This window comes from Lepidochelys kempii, chromosome 3 (genome assembly GCF_965140265.1).
Source record: "Lepidochelys kempii isolate rLepKem1 chromosome 3, rLepKem1.hap2, whole genome shotgun sequence".
Taxonomy (NCBI): Eukaryota; Metazoa; Chordata; order Testudines; family Cheloniidae; genus Lepidochelys; species Lepidochelys kempii.
Window position 1 is genome coordinate 84,667,279 of NC_133258.1, and position 16,266 is coordinate 84,683,544.

At 40.7% G+C, this 16,266-nt stretch overlaps 1 protein-coding gene across 3 annotated transcripts in view; it reads right to left on the bottom strand.

The window, feature by feature from the left end:
* Positions 1-16,266, bottom strand: part of SLC22A16 (solute carrier family 22 member 16) — a 67,829-nt gene that overhangs the window by 20,469 nt on the left and 31,094 nt on the right. For all 3 annotated transcript variants that reach the window (XM_073337041.1, XM_073337044.1, XM_073337042.1), the window contains exons 2-3: positions 6,982-7,458; positions 3,735-3,852 (exon numbers count right to left, since the gene is read on the bottom strand). In XM_073337041.1, the coding sequence (XP_073193142.1) occupies positions 3,735-3,852; positions 6,982-7,458 (595 nt within the window). The remainder of the gene's footprint in view (positions 1-3,734; positions 3,853-6,981; positions 7,459-16,266) is intronic.

The following is a 16,266-nucleotide window of genomic DNA, read 5'->3' on the forward strand; positions in this document are numbered from 1 at the left end:
AATCGTATTTTACAAGCTGAAAGAGAATCTTCCTTACACTTTTATAGGCTCCCATAAGTTTTCTAACCATACTAATGTTCTACATTAAAGTATTTATTTAGTGAATATACTTATTTCTATTTCTCTGGCACATATCTAGGGCTTTAGGCATCTGAAAACATTTCAAAACACACAATTAGAAAATCTAAAGATGCTTCCCATATAATATTTTGATTAATCAAATCTCCAGTTATAAAAACTCCAATTAATAAATTCCCATACAAAAGTGAAAAATATATATGCATTATACTCAACCATCTAAATCATCCTTTAAGAGCTGATCCTGCACACAATGGAGGTGATTGGAATGCCTCCATTGTTTTCAATGGTGTAAGATTAGGGTTTTTAAGCCCCAGTCCTGGAAGTGGATTCCTGTGGCCAGATACTTAGGCCTCTGCAGAGCTTCACTGAATTCAGTGTGGCTCTGTGCCCACGCAGAGTCTACTTGTTTGAGCAGAGTCTTAATCTCCAGCACTTCCATTTATAAACCCCCTCAGCCTCGCTCAAACCTCATCCAATGCCCCGTGAAGTCACTACAGAGACTCCTATTGACATCACTGGCAGTATTTAATTTGTAGTGAAAGAGGTGCCAGGGCTCAAGCAATTTTTTTACATTCTGACTAAGCAAGCCCAGAGGTACCAAAGCAATGAACTGCCAAGCCTGGAGGTGCCGGCACTCAGACATGGCACACCCAGGCACACATTACACACTGATCACTGTGCACTGGACCAGGCTCTTAAGGCCTGCGAGAAAAGATAGGCTTTGCAGCATTCCCGGTAGTGAATAAATCGAAGCTCTGGCAGGCAAAGGAGGGAAGTGAATTCCAGAGTCAAGGACCCCTCTTGCTTTATGCTTTGCCAGCAACAAGTAAAGAGAATAATATTTGATGCTTTATTCTTGAGTGAATTTTAGTTTCTGACTTCTAAACTATTTTAAACCACTTATTTCATTTTTCTCCCACCATCTTTCTCATTAGTCAAAGCATTCTAAAAGCAAAATCCACAAAACGCATACCTTTGAATATAGGGTAGGAATTTGAAGTTGATTGCTAAAAAATTAAATATGCTGACATACATACAAGTATAGTAGAAGCTTTTAGGATGTTTACCAAGCCTAGCTATTTACAAATAAATCCAGTATTTTAGATATAGTTTAAAAGACAGACAGGATGCACATGAGAAAAAAACAGCAAGGAGTACTTGTGGCACCTTAGAGACTAACAAATTTATTTGAGCATAAGCTTTCGTGAGCTACAGCTCACTTCATCGGATGCATTCAGTTGAAAACACAGTAGGAAGATATATAGATATATATATATACACACACACACACACACAGAGAGAACATGAAAAAATGCGTGTTGCCATACCCACTATAACGAGAGTGATCAGTTAAGGTGAGCTATTATCAGCAGGAGAAAAAAAAAACTTTTGTAGTGATAATCAGGATGGCCCATTTCCTACAGTTGACAAGAAGGTGTGAGTAACAGTAGGGGGAAAAATAAGCATGGGGAAATAGTTTTACTTTGTGTAATGACCCATCCACTCCCAGTCTTTATTCAAGCCTAAGTTAATGGTGTCCAGTTTGCAAATTAATTCCAATTCAGCAGTTTCTCATTGGAGTCTGTTTTTGAAGTTTTTTTGTTGAAGAATTGCCACTTTTAGGTCTGTAATCGAGTGACCAGGGAGATTGAAGTGTTCTCCAACTGGCTTTTGAATGTTATAATTCTTGACATCTGATTTGTGTCCATTTATTCTTTTACGTAGAGAGTGTCCAGTTTGACAAATGTACATGGCAGAGGGGCATTGCTGGCACATGATGGCATATATCACATTGGTGGATGTGCAGGTGAATGAGCCTCTGATAGTGTGGCTGATGTTATTAGGTCCTATGATGGTGTCCCCTGAATGGATATGTAGACAGAGTTGGCAATGGGCTTCGTTGCAAGGATAGGTTCCTGGGTTAGTGTTTTTGTTGTGTGGTGTGTGGTTGCTGGTGAGTATTTCCTTCAGGTTGGGGGGGCTGTCTGTAAAAGGACTGGCCTGTCTCCCAAGATCTGTGAGAGTGATGGGTCGTCCTTCAGGATAGGTTGTAGATCCTTGATGATGCGCTGGAGAGGTTTTAGTTGGGGGCTGAAGGTGACGGCTAGTGGCGTTCTGTTACTTTCTTTGTTGGGCTTGTCCTGTAGTAGATGACTTCTGGCTCTGTCAATCTGTTTCTTCACTTCAACAGGTGGGTACTGTAGTTGTAAGAACGCTTAATAGAGATCTTGTAGGTGTTTGTCTCTGTCTGAGGGGTTGGAGCAAATGCGATTGTATCATAGAACTTGGCTGTAGACAATGGATCGTCTGGTGTGGTCTGCATGAAAGCTGGAGACATGTCAGTAAGTATAGTGGTCAGTAGGTTTCTGGTGTAGGATGGTGTTTATGTGACCATCGCGTATTAGCACTGTAGTGTCCAGGAAGTGGATCACTTGTGTGGACTGGTCCAGGCTGAGGTTGATGGTGGGACGGAAATTGTTGAAATTAGGGTGGAATTCCTCAAGGGCTTCTTTTGCATGGGTCCAGATGATGAAGATGTCATCAATGTAGTGCAAGAAGAGTAGGGGCGGTAGGGGACGAGAACTGAGGAAGTGTTGTTCTAAGTCAGCCATAAAAATGTTGGCATACTGTGGGGCCATGCGGGTACCCATAGTCGGAGAACACTTCAATCTCCCTGGTCACTCGAATACAAACCTAAAAGTGGCAATACTACAACAAAAAAACTTCAAAAATAGACTCCAACGAGAAACTGCTGAATTGGAATTAATTTGCAAACTGGACACCATTAACTTAGGCTTGAATAAAGACTGGGAGTGGATGGGTCATTACACAAAGTAAAACTATTTCCCCATGCTTATTTTTCCCCCTACTGTTACTCACACCTTCTTGTCAACTGTTGGAAATGGGCCAACGTGATCATCACTACAAAAGATTTTTTTTTCTCCTGCTGATAATAGCTCACCTTAACTGATCACTCTCATTATAGTGGGTATGGCAACACCCATTTTTTCATTTTCTCTGTATATATATATATCTTCCTACTGTATTTTCCAGTGTATGCATCCGATGAAGTGGGTTTTAGCCCACGAAATCTTATGCTCAAATAATTTGTTAGTCTCTAAGGTGCCACAAGTACTCCTCGTTCTTTTTGCTGATACAGACTAACACGGCTACCACTCTGAAACATGAGAAAAAAGGGCAACTATCCCCTATCAATGAACATAGCTGGGGTAAAACCATGACTGCATTTTACCAAAAATAAAGTCTATTTCTAGTAATACACCCTGAATAACGGTGCAATGCAAGCTGCAATGCAGGAACCAGAGTTTGCTACTCATACTTCGTCTCTCACCTAATTACCAGCCTAGCTGGGGTTGAGACTGTGCTAAAAGAAGCATTGTCAGCCCCTGATGAAGGAAGCACCAAATATTGCTTCATATGCACCCTTTCTGGTTAAAACAAAGAGAAGGGCACTGAAAGGTGAAGAAGCAGTGTTCGAATTCTCACTCCTTTGCTAAACAGAGTGTTGTGGCAACACATGGGGCTTTTAAAAACTGGAGAAGAGAAGGAATAGGGAGAAATTATGGAGGGCTTTCCTGAGGAAGGTTAGGAAACTGCATTTAAAAAGAATTAGGATGAGCATCTATACTTACCATAGCAAGGAGAAAACGTATGATCACGAAGCTGTAGTAGTCAAATGTGAATGCCACTGCCACACCAAATAAAAACTGACCAGTGCTTGTGAACCACATTATATACCGTCTTCCCACTCTGCACATTACAACAAAAACATCATCATTATTTATTATTAACCATGTTTATGATGAGAGTGCCTGAGGGCCAACCAAGAACACGGCCCCATTGTGCTAGGCACTGTACAAACACAGAGCTGTCTCTACCCCTAAGAGCTTATAATGGAGATAGATAAGACAGACACAAGGTGAGGGAAGGATAGAACAAACACACAGAGTGAACAATGGGGTGGCATGTGATAAATATTGTACTAAAAAGCAACTGCAACTTTGGAAATCTTACCAATAAGAATTATAGTAAATATGAAAAGTATCACTAGTGCTGTATTTAGGGCACTGCACTATCACAGTAGCCCCAGGTTTGATCTTAGCTCTGATATATTGTTCTCTAGGTGAGGGAAAAACTTTTATTTTTTCTGTACCTATCACTGTGACCAATATAAAAGTAGTACTGATGAAAGGGAACCCCACCCAACTTTCCATGACTGGAAGGAAGGTCTCCATAGAAAAGGGCACTTTGTATGTTCATATTGAGCTTTGCGTTTAACTTCCGCATCTGTAATTTGCCCTTTTACACAGATTCACTCCATTCTATTTCTCTCTTTCTTGGACATTTTATTTTAAGTAACAGCTACTTAACATGTTCCAGCACAGGTTAGCATGCAATAACTCATGCTATCTCAAAATATAACGTGGATTCCAATGAAAGGTTTTTTACCTTAATTCCTTCCAATTACATTAAGATAAAATATCTAATAAATGGTAATCAGATACTCCCCCAGAGTTCTCTGATTTCATAAGTGTACACACAAACTCATTACCAGGAATGCCCACACATGTTAAATGTCACATATACAATAAGTACATTAGCAGGGAAATAAAATTATGTGAAATTTTATCTTCTTATTATAAATATTACAAGTCAGGTCTTAAATTATGTGTCATTCCTCATTCTGAATCAAAGGTCTTTAACATAAAAGGAATCCTAAATTTGTTTGTCCAGTTTCCATATCATCTCAGATAGAAAACATGTTGATCTACCAGAACATGCTGTATATAAACAAATAACCAGAAGTCAACACCAATAAATTCAACTGAAGAGAAAACAAACTCTAACAGAAATAAAATCTATTTATGAATTAACTCTGTCCTATTTTGTTTAACAATGTTCATTAATATAGAGTATGTTTCAGGTGTCAACTAAATAATGAACAGGCCCTGTTTCATTTTTATTCTCTAACGTAGAGATGTATTATTTCTGTCTTCAGCAGCAGCAGCTTTTGGAGATTTGGGTTTGGGTTTGTACATGAATTTGGTACCACATTAAAATAATACTGGAATGTGAAGTCTTACAGAACAGATATAGCCCAGACAGCTGCTCTGCAAATTTCCCTACAATGCCCTGCCAATGTGCTTCAACCCTGACCTAGGACACGTCTACACAACAGACTTATGTTAGATCAATTTAGAGCCACCGCAGTAATGGTTCATGTCCACACTACCCTCCTTCTGGCAGTGGTGTGAGTCCTCACCAGTATCACTTCAACTGACTGAAGAGGGGCTGGGGTGGGGGGAGCCAGAGCTCTCAGCTCGGCTCACCTCCTCGCTCCCAGCCGGAGTGGGGGAGCCAGGCGAGCACAGCTCGGCTGCGACTGGGAAAACAGAGGCCTGGCTTTTTTGTCAATTTCATGGCTCCAGCATGGAGCCCTGAAATTGACAAGACAGCCAACAGCTGATGTAAGCATTGCAGTGTCTGCACAGACACTAAGTTTTCCTAACTACACCAACCTAAGCCCTATGCCTCTCATGGAGCTGGCATTATGATGTCAATTAGTAGGGCACTTACATAGGTGGGACAAGGCTATAATGTGCACACTGACATAATTAGGTCGATGTAAGCTGCCTTACATCTACCTATGTGGTGTAGACCAGGCCTCGGAAGAATGGAGGAGGTAGTTGTCTTCATGCCCATTCAATCCTTAATCTCTGTCAAGATTCTCAGCAGAGATGCTAATTAGAGCCAGCTGTGGTCATTCTTGTGCTGGGAACATCTGTTGACTGGAAGTTGGACTGAAATTACCAACTTATTTCCCACCAATCAAAAGCTGTCAGATAGTAACTTTCAGATGTAAAACTTTTAGTTGTAACTCCATAAAATACAATATGTTTATTCTCTTAAATGGATGTCTACAGCTTGAGCTAATCTAACTGAGAATTATGTGACTATAATGTCATTATCTGTGTCTGCATATTAACTGAAAATATTATAACTGATTTAAAAAGAGACACTGTCAGTTCAATTTAGGCTCTAAATTCAGGTTTTGTATTAAAGAAAGTTTTACAAAACCTTAGATTAAGAGAACAAATTCCATACTTTTATAAAATCCAACTGAAAAAATAAGATCTACTTTATGCATTTACATAATGTGTTTACAACTGAAATAGTTCAGCATTTTATTACTGCTGGAGGAAGTGAAACTGACAGGAAACTAAAGGGAAACTGATTGGTCTATTTTCTTTCTTCATGCAGACTGAAATGCAAAAAAAAGGTAAACCAATAATGGTGAAAAATACAGTAGATTTTTAGTTTTAGTAATACAGGACTGGATTCAAATCCTGAAGTCTTTGCAGCAGTCCCATAAAGTAGTAGTATTGACAGAGGTCAGGAAATCTGTTTTTTAAAAACTATATTTTTTTAACCTTACAGCATAGCTTTAACTGTTCATCATATCCATCATAAACATTTCTCTTTTTTATTATAAGATGAGGAGAATGGGTAGGGGGAAGAGGGAACCATTACCAGGGAAACTCACTTTGACTCTGATCCTGCAGAAAGCTCTGCTTAGGTACAAGGTTCCACCTATAGGGGGTAGCTTGCAGGATCAAAGCCTATATTTGATATAAAGCAGGGCATTTTAAAAAAAATTAATTTTCTATCAACAGTTTTTTAAATTTTCTGATAGAAAAACACAAATCATCTGTATCAGAGAAAAATAAATGTAAGCTCTGTTGAAGAACACATTTGTTAATAAAATGGCAATTAGATTAAACTTCTTTTAAATTAATATCTAATAGAAGAGCAAAGCATTTAGGCACATGCAGAGTTATTGCACTCTTAAACTACAGTATTAAGAGGATGGCACTGTACCTGTCAGCCATACCACCAAAAATCACTGCTCCAAACAGGACTCCAAACATGAATGTGGGCTGAGTTAATTTTGCAAGCCATTCTCGGTGACAGACCAAATCCCATTCTGTAACAATGGTGCTCTTCCATTTTGTGTGATCATAGATATAGCCATCAGAACAAGAAGAAACAGACTTGTTGCCACTATATTCATATGCAAGATACAAACTGTCCTCCCGCTTGGACCTGCTGCACTGATCAAGTTCCCAAATTTCTCCATTTTCCAGCTGGACCACAATGTAATTTTTTGCTGATGTCCACAGTGTCCAAATATCCTCTATTCTTGAACTAGAGGAATTGTTCAACAGTATACTAGTCACATTTCCAGGGACACTGCATAAAAATTTAGGAGTAACAGCCATGAATACGGAAGCCAAGTAATGAATGCCACATGAGATAGATTGAAAGACAGATGCAAAATAGACACATGCTTGGAATCTGTAATGAGAAAAAAAAAGTTTATAGGGAAAAATACCTGAGATTTCCATAGACAAAAGAAAAGGACAACTAAATAATTTTGGTGGCTAATATGAATCTAGTAATTTTTAAAAAATTTGTAAAAGGAGTCATAATTAGCTATCTAGTGGTTTGTTTTGTAGCGGTTCCTCTAAATTAATTAAATCCTGCAAGAGACCAAACACCAGCAGAGTGCCACACAAGTAATGTTCTCGGTTCCCAAGAAATATCAGAGTACACTTTTGTGATGGGTTCCCTCTGCGGTGCCACCTGAAACTGGGGTACCACTGATTCACCAGCCTGGGCTCCCTCTTACACGGTACTGCTGTGACAAGCTAACAAGCCCTCCAGGCTTCAGCCTGCACTTTCATCAGCATACATACAGGTAGGGACATACCCAGCTGCAGTTCCATGCAGGCAGGCTATTTGACCAGCCCCTGCATGGGAAGGCTTCAGCTAGGGCACCTCCCAGCTCCTCAGGCACACCCCCCCTCTGGAGTATAAACCCAAAATTATACCGTCTTGAGCTGCACAGGGAACAGTACAGCGTAAGATCACAAAATTCACTCCCTCCCCTCAATGTGGAGAGGAATATGCAACAGCTTCCTGCCCCTGAGTTATAATTTTCACACATTGGTTTAGATAAAGCAAAACAAATTTATTAACTACAAAAGCCACACACACACACACACACAGAGTCTGTCTGTCTCTCTCTCTCACACACACACAGAGTCTCTTTTGCACTCCCCTCCCAGCACATACTTGTATTATTGTTGTTGTTACTTCTTGGTACATCCTGCAGTACACATATATTCTCTGTAATTTTATTCTTTCGAAGTGTTATTTTAGTGTTTTGACTATTCTATGCATTTCATAATTTTTATTTCTCTTACACTTAAATGTAATTCTCTGCGTAGTGAGTTCTAAAATGCTGAACCTGTCCTGGCTGCAGTAATTATCCTGATGGTAACTTTTAAAAAAATATATATTATATCTAGGTTTTTTGTCTCTATTCGTGGAGCACATAGGCACATACATCAGTTCACATAACAAAATTTATTCCACACATGGATGGAAAAAATTAGAGGGAACAGTGCCGACCACCTGACAAGTATGGTGATAGTGACTGTGAAATGCTCAGGGAGACTAGAGAGGCTATAAAAATAAAAATTTCATCTATCCCCATATTGACTGGGTATACATCACCTCAGGACAGGATGCAGAGATAAAGTTTCTTGATATCTTAAATGACTGCTTCTTAGAGAAGCTAGTCCTGGAACCCACAAGAGGAGGATAATTCTTGATTTAGTCCTAAGTGGAGCACAGGATCTGGTCCAAGAGGTGAATATAGTTGGACTGCTTGGTAATAGTGACCATAACATAATTAAATTTAATATCCCCGTGGTGGGGAAAACACCACAACAGCCCAACACTGTAGCATTTAATTTCAGAAAGGGGGACTACACAAAAATGAGGAAGTTACTTAAACAAAAATTAAAAAGTACAGTGCCAAAAGTGAAATCCCTGCAAGCTGCATGGAAACTTTTTAAAAATACCACAATAGAAGTTCAACTTAAATTTACACCCCAAATTAAAAAACAAAGTCAGAGAACCAAAAAAATGCCACCGTGGCTAAACAACAAATTAAAAAAGGCAAATTGAGACAAAAAGGCATCCTTTAAAAAGTGGAAGTTAAATTTGAGAGAGAAAATTAGAAATAAGCATAAATTCTGTAAGTGAAGTGTAAAAATATAATTAGGAAGGACAAAAAAGAATTTGAAGACGAGCTAGACAAAGACTCAAAAAGTAATAACAATTTTTTTTTAGTACATCAGAAGCAGGAAGCCTGCTAAACAACCAGTGGGGCCACTGGACAATTGAGATGCTAAAGAAGCACTCAAGGACGATAAGGCCATTGCGGAGAAACTACATGAATTCTTTTCATTGGTCTTCATGGCTGAGGACGTGAGGGAGATTTCCAAACCTGAGCCACTCTTTTTAGGTGACAAATCTGAGAAACTGTCGCAGATTGAGGTGTCATTAGAGGAGGTTTGGGAACAAATTGATAAACTAAACAGTAATAAGTCACCAGAACCAGATGGTATTCACCCAAGAGTTCTGAAGGAACGCCAATGTGAAATTGCAGAACTACTTACTGAAGTCTATAACCTATCATTTAAATCAACGTCTGTTCCAAATGACTGGAGGATAGCTAATGTGATGCCAATTTTTAAAAAAGGCTCCAGAGGTGATCCCAGCAATTATAGGCCAGTAAGCGTGACTTCAGTACTAGGCAAAGTGGTTGAAACTATAGTAAAGAACAAAACTGTCAGACACATAGGTGAATATAATTTGTTGGGGAAGAGTCAACATGGGTTTTGTAAAGGGAAATCATGCCTTACCAATCTACTAGAATTCTTTGACAGGGGTCATCAAGCATGTGGACAAGGGGAATTCAGTGGATACAGTGTACTTAGATTTTCAGAAAGCTTTTGACAAGATTCCTCACCAAAGGCTCTTAAACAAAGTAAGCTATCATGGAATAAGTGGGAAGGTCCTCTCATGGATCGGTAACTGGTTAAAAGATAGGAAACAATGGGTAGGAATAAACTGTCAGTTTTCAGAATTGAGAAAGGTAAATAGTGGTGTCCCCAGCGGTCTGTGCCGGGACCAGTCCTATTCAACATATTCATAAATGATCTGGAAAAAAGGGGTAAACAGTGAGGTGGCAAAATTTGCAGATGATACAAAACTACTCAAGATAGTTAAGTCCAAAGCAGACTGTGAAGAGCTACAAAAGGATCTCACAAAACTGGGTGACTGGGCAACAAAATGGCAGATGACATTCAATGTTGATAAATGCAAAGTAATGCACTTTGGAAAACATAATCCCAACTATACATATAAAATGATGGGGTCTAAATTAGCTGTTACCACTCAAAAAAGAGATCTTGGAGTCATTGTGGATAGTTCTCTGAAAACATCCACTCAATGTGCAGCAGCGAAAAAAGTGAATGGAATGTTGGGAATCATTAAGACAGGGCTATATAATAAGACAGATAATATAATATTGCCTCTATATAAATCCATGGTACGCCCGCATCTTGAATACTGCATGCAGATGTGGCAGGGATAGTGTCTCTAGCCTCTCTTTGCCAGAAGATGGGAATGGGTGACGGAGGATGGATTACTTGATGATTACCTATTCTGTTCATTCCCCCTGGTCACCGTAGGGGAGAAGGAGCAGTGCAAGCTCAGATGAGAAATAATCACAGTAATAAAGATGTATATTCAGACATTGCAGAAGGCATGCAACAACTCATCGGGTATGGCCAAGATAAGCAGCAAAGCAAGGTGAAGGGTAAGGAACTCTGGCAGCCCTTTCAAAAAATAAGGGAGGCCAACAGAAAATCTGGAGCTGCCCCCAGACCTGCTGCTTTTATGTTGCACTGGATGCTGTATTTACTGAGGATCCCACAACCATCCTGCACATGAGAGTGGACACATCATAAGACCCAGAGGAGGGAACCTGGCAGTAGTCACTGACTACCCAATAACACCTTTTTAGGAAGTAATCCTGAAAGCTGCTGAGCTTCCCCAACTCTCACTGAACATGATGGGGCCTTAATGCATCACAGGAAGTACTTAGCATTTCACAGAATTGGGCCCTTAAATTGTATATCTGTAGTGTTAATTTCATAACATTGAATTGCAGCCATCAATGCCTCTGTCTTCACTGCAATAAAAGTTTCTTTTTACACTATAACTATCTCAAAGTAAAATTTTAGTGGAGACAAGACACAAGTAGTTTTCACCTCAATATAGCTAGTTGAGATCAACCCTCTTTCCTCTTCTTGACTAGCTTGACACTAAAAACTGGAATGCCTTGTCTCCTCTAGGATTTTACACTGAGATTGTTATCTTGATGTAAAAACACCTTTTTTTGCCATGAAGACATAGCTTATCTACATTACATATACTTCCTTATGGTCTATATTTCATTTGACTTTTTGCTAAGACTGCCAAAAAGGTTGTAAAAATGTTGGTATTATTTTGTACTCTGGGCACTTGTGCATCAGGAAATACACTGGGGCCACCAATTCCTACTATAAAGGCCTCTAAACCAGTGGTTCTCAACCAGGGGTACGTGTACTCCTGGGTACACAGAGGCCTTCCAGGGGGTAACTCATCTAGATAGTTGCCTAGTTTTACAACAGGCTACATGAAAAGAACTAGTGAAGTCAGTACAAACTAAAATTTCATACAGATAATGACTTTAAATGGTTCTATATACTATACATTGAAATATAAGTAAATTATTTATATGCCAATCAATTTATAATATGGTAAAAATGAGAAAGTAAGCAATTTTTCAATAATAATGTGCTGTAACACTTGTATTTCTATATCTGATTTTGTAAGCAAATAGTTCTTAAGTGAGGTGAAACCTGGGGGTATGCAAGACAATTCAGACTCCTGAAAGGGGTACAGTAGTTTGGAAAAGTTGAGAGCCACTTCTCTCAACAACCATTAGATGGTAAAAATATTGGGTGTTACCAATCTGGGGTAAATATAGACCAGCTGCCCAAATCTTAAAGTCTCTGGATCCCAACCTTACCAACCTCCTGATCTATCCACTATCCTGACTATGCAGACTCCACATTTGGGTTCTCCAAATAGATGATGATGATGATAATAATTATAAAAAGGATATAAAAATAATAAGTTGCATCCGATGAAGTGAGCTGTAGCTCACGAAAGTTCATGCTCAAATAAATTGGTTAGTCTCTAAGGTGCTACAAGTACTCCTTTTCTTTTTGAAAAAGGATACGATAGCAGAGTTGTTATTATTAAAACTGAAGTGGCTTGGATAATACATTGTGAAAATTCCCTTTCCACTTACAAGAATCAGTTGTATCCAGTTCTAATTTAAACTCTCGAAAGATTGAGGGAATGAAAAATGACACAAATTTCTATTTCAAGTAAATTTTTTATTGCTTTTTAAAGAGATGGGTGCTGTTTTACAGAATAAAAAGAAGAATGTGGAAAAGTTAAGGAACTGTAATTTATACAGTTGAAAGAAATAAGCAGAGGGGAAAATTTAATAGCACCATACATGGAAATGATAGTGAGGAAAGATTTATTCAAGGTTGCCCAAGGATGTATTACAAGAAGTTAATGGCCTCAAACTAAAGAAGGGGACATCAAGATTCGATATAATAAAACATTTTTTAACAGAGCAAGTTGACATTGGAGCAGTCTTTCAAGAAAGGTCACTGAAGTGCCATCACTGGAAATGTTCAGAAACTGATTAGATAACACTCTCAAAGGAAAGTTGGGGCAGAGATGAGTTATTGTTGGGATGATCTGGGGATGTGGGTGTGACAGTGTATCCCTATGTTCACCCCCATTTTAAGACTATGATAAATTGTGTACAAAGTAGACCTTCTAAGGTATCATCTAAAAACTCATGATTTCCTGAGATTTATTCTCCTGGTAAAATGTGTGTGGCAACATTGTATGTAAAGTTTCAGAGTAACAGCCGTGTTAGTCTGTATTCACAAAAAGAAAAGGAGGACTTGTGGCACCTTAGAGACTAACCAATTTATTTGAGCATAAGCTTTCGTGAGCTACAGCTTGAAGTGAGCTGTAGCTCACGAAGACTTATGCTCAAATAAACTGGTTAGTCTCTAAGGTGCCACAAGTACTCCTTTTCTTATTGTATGTAAAGTTATAAGATATTACTGTATGATGTTACTCAGACACAGTTCACATCTGGGGAAGCAGCCAAAAACCATTTCCTCAGAGACAAAGGCAAACTGACACCTCACAGGTGTCAACAAAATCAAATGGACTATTACCTGTTTAAATGGCTGTTCTTTGGCAAGAAAAAGGTGTGAGTGAGAAATTTACGTCTTGGCAAAGAAACAGCTGGAGGTTCCCATCCCCACATACTTTCTGTGATGTCTCCTGAACCCCAGCTGGAGATGATTCTCAAAGAAGTAGAAAATGTATAAGAATGGGGAACGGATCAACCCCAAGATATCTCTCCCTTCATCTCTACCCACAGCACTTGAAGGAAAAAGGAAGTATCATTGGACTGGGGAGAGATCCTGGCAGAAAGGAATTCAGCCAGTAAGAACATGCTAGAACAGTGGTCTCTTTTTACGCCCAAGATCACTTTTTGAATCTAAGGGCAACCCAGCATCTAACTCGCCCCTTCCTCGAGGCCCTGGCCCTTCCCCAAAGCTCCAACCACTCCATCCCCCACTCTCTCTGTCGCCTTCCCTCCCCCATCCTCACTCACTTTCACCGGGGTGGGCAGGGGTTTGGGGTTCAGGAGGGGGTGTGGGCTCTGGGCTGGGGCCGAGGGGTTCGCAGTGTGGGAAGGAGCCTGGGGCAATGGGTTGGGATGCAGGAAGGGAAGAGGGGTATAAGCTCTAGGAGAGAGTTTGTGTGCAGGAGGGGGTTAAAGGTGCTGGCTCTGGAAGGAGGTCAGGGCTGGGGCAGAGTGTTGGGGGGCAGGAGGGGGTACAGGGTGCTGGCTCTGGGAGGGGGGTCAGGGCTGGGGCTTGGGGTGCAAGAAGGGGCATGGGTGCTGGCTCTTGGAGGGGGCTCAGGGTGGGGTTTAGAGTGCAGGAGGGGGTATGGGGTGCTGGCTCTGGGAGGGGATCAGGGCTGAGGCAGGGGGTTGGGGTGCAGGAGGCGGTACAGGGTGCTCGCTCTGGGAGGAGGCTCAGGATGGGGCTTGGGGTGCAGGCTCTGGGAGAGGGCTCAGGGATGGGGGTTGGGGTGCAGCCTCCTGCCAAGCAGCACTTATGTTCAGTGGCTCCTGGTCGGCAGCGCAGCAAGGCTAAGGCAAGCTCCCTGCCTACCCCAGCCCCACACGGCTCCCGGAAGGGGCCAACGCAACCCTGTGGCCCCTGGGAGAGCCTGAGGTCTCTGTAAGCACCACCCCCGCAGCTCTCCCAGCCAATGGGAGCTGCGGGGGTGGTGCTTGCAGGCAGGAGCAGCGCACGGAGGGAGACACTTGCCCCCCCCCAGCTGTGGGGCTGCGCTGGCCGCTTCTGGGAGCGGCATGGGGCTGGGGTAGGCAGGGAGTCTGCCTTAGAGGCAGCCACACTTCACTGACAGAGATAGCAAACGATGGGGAGATCCTCTAGGATCGACCAGTCTATTGCGATCAACCAATTGGTGACCACTATGCTAGAACATGTGGTGAGAGAGACTTTTGCTTTGAATTCACTTAGCATGTTAAGTTAAGTATTAGCTGCATTTATTTTCTTTTAACCAATTCTGACTTTTATGCCTCATTACTTGTAATCACTTAAAATCTATCTTTCTGTAGTTAATAAACTTGTTTTATCTGAATTGGTGTGCTTGGAATGAAGTGTTTGAGAAACTCCTTTTGATAGAACAGGATTTGTGCATATCATAAGAACATAGGAATGGTCATACTGGGTCACACCAAAGGTTCATCTAGCCCCGTATCTGTCTTCTGACTGTGGCCAATGCCAAAGGGAATGCCTGGGGTCAACATTTCTAAAGTAGACATTTTTGCGTCCATCCACCACTTTAATGACAACACATGGAATGGGAACTAGCATACCCAGATGATGTTTGCATGGCTGTTGTAAAGGCTTCAACCACCCTTTTCGCATGCAGCACAGGTGAAATCTGGTATGCTGAGTCATGAAGATGCGAGATACCTATGGCTCTGAAGTCTGAGGTAGATAAACCATCAGTGCTGCAGAGTCCAGAATACCCCCAATGAATTCTATTTTTTTTTTGTTGTGGGATCAGTATTGGCATGTCCATGTTTACTTTAAGACCTAATTGGGTAAACAGAAATAGAATTTGCTGTATGAAGTCTGCTACTTGTTCACAGGTTTCAGAGTAGCAGCTGTGTTAGTCTGTATTCACAAAAAGAAAAGGAGTACTTGTGGCACCTTGGAGACTAACAAATAAATTTGTTAGTCTCTAAGGTGCCACAAGTACTCCTCTTCTTTTTACTTGTTCACAGAATTCCTACAATTCAGCCTACCATGGCCGAATACAAAGCCACAGGGTTCAAGAGAGTTTGCATTCAGCATGGCTAAGCCATGCCACCACTGCCCATCTTACCATGACTATGCTACTATTTCTAGCAATAGCTCTCATTGAGTCAGCATGAGTATGTGTACATGAGCTGGGAATCACACCCCTATTTCCTAGGTGTAGCCTAAATATCCAACTATCTGTTTAAACAAATATGAAAGTGACAGTAATTTCAAGCTCCAACTTACAGCAATGGATGGTGAGCAGGAACTGAGGGGCCACTAGAGTTGTCCCACCCTTTATGCTCTCAGTTGAAAGCACAAGGACACTCAGGATACAGCACTACCCCAATGGACACTGCTGCCAAAAGAATCTGTCTTGAATATATTGGGTACACGGGCACCAACAATGGAATATACATGTGCACAAGCACTTGAAGAATTTGATCTTTAACATCTAACTCAAGGTAGAAATAAGTCTCCAGGTAGCTAGGATGTAGAAGTAGTCAACATCATAATGCTATGTATCTAGGTTAATGTTTTTAAATCTTTGCATGACTCATTTGTCATGTACTTTGCAGACTCTCCAGAAAAAAGGCTAATGCAAGTAGTTGTGTGCAATCCTGGAGTCTTAAATGGGGGCTTCCTGCTCTGCAAGGTGAATTCCACTGAAAAACATTGAATCCCTGTAAAAATAATTCTGTCCCTTTCTATAGGAGAGGTGAAATTTTAAGCTAATAGGACCATATGCATT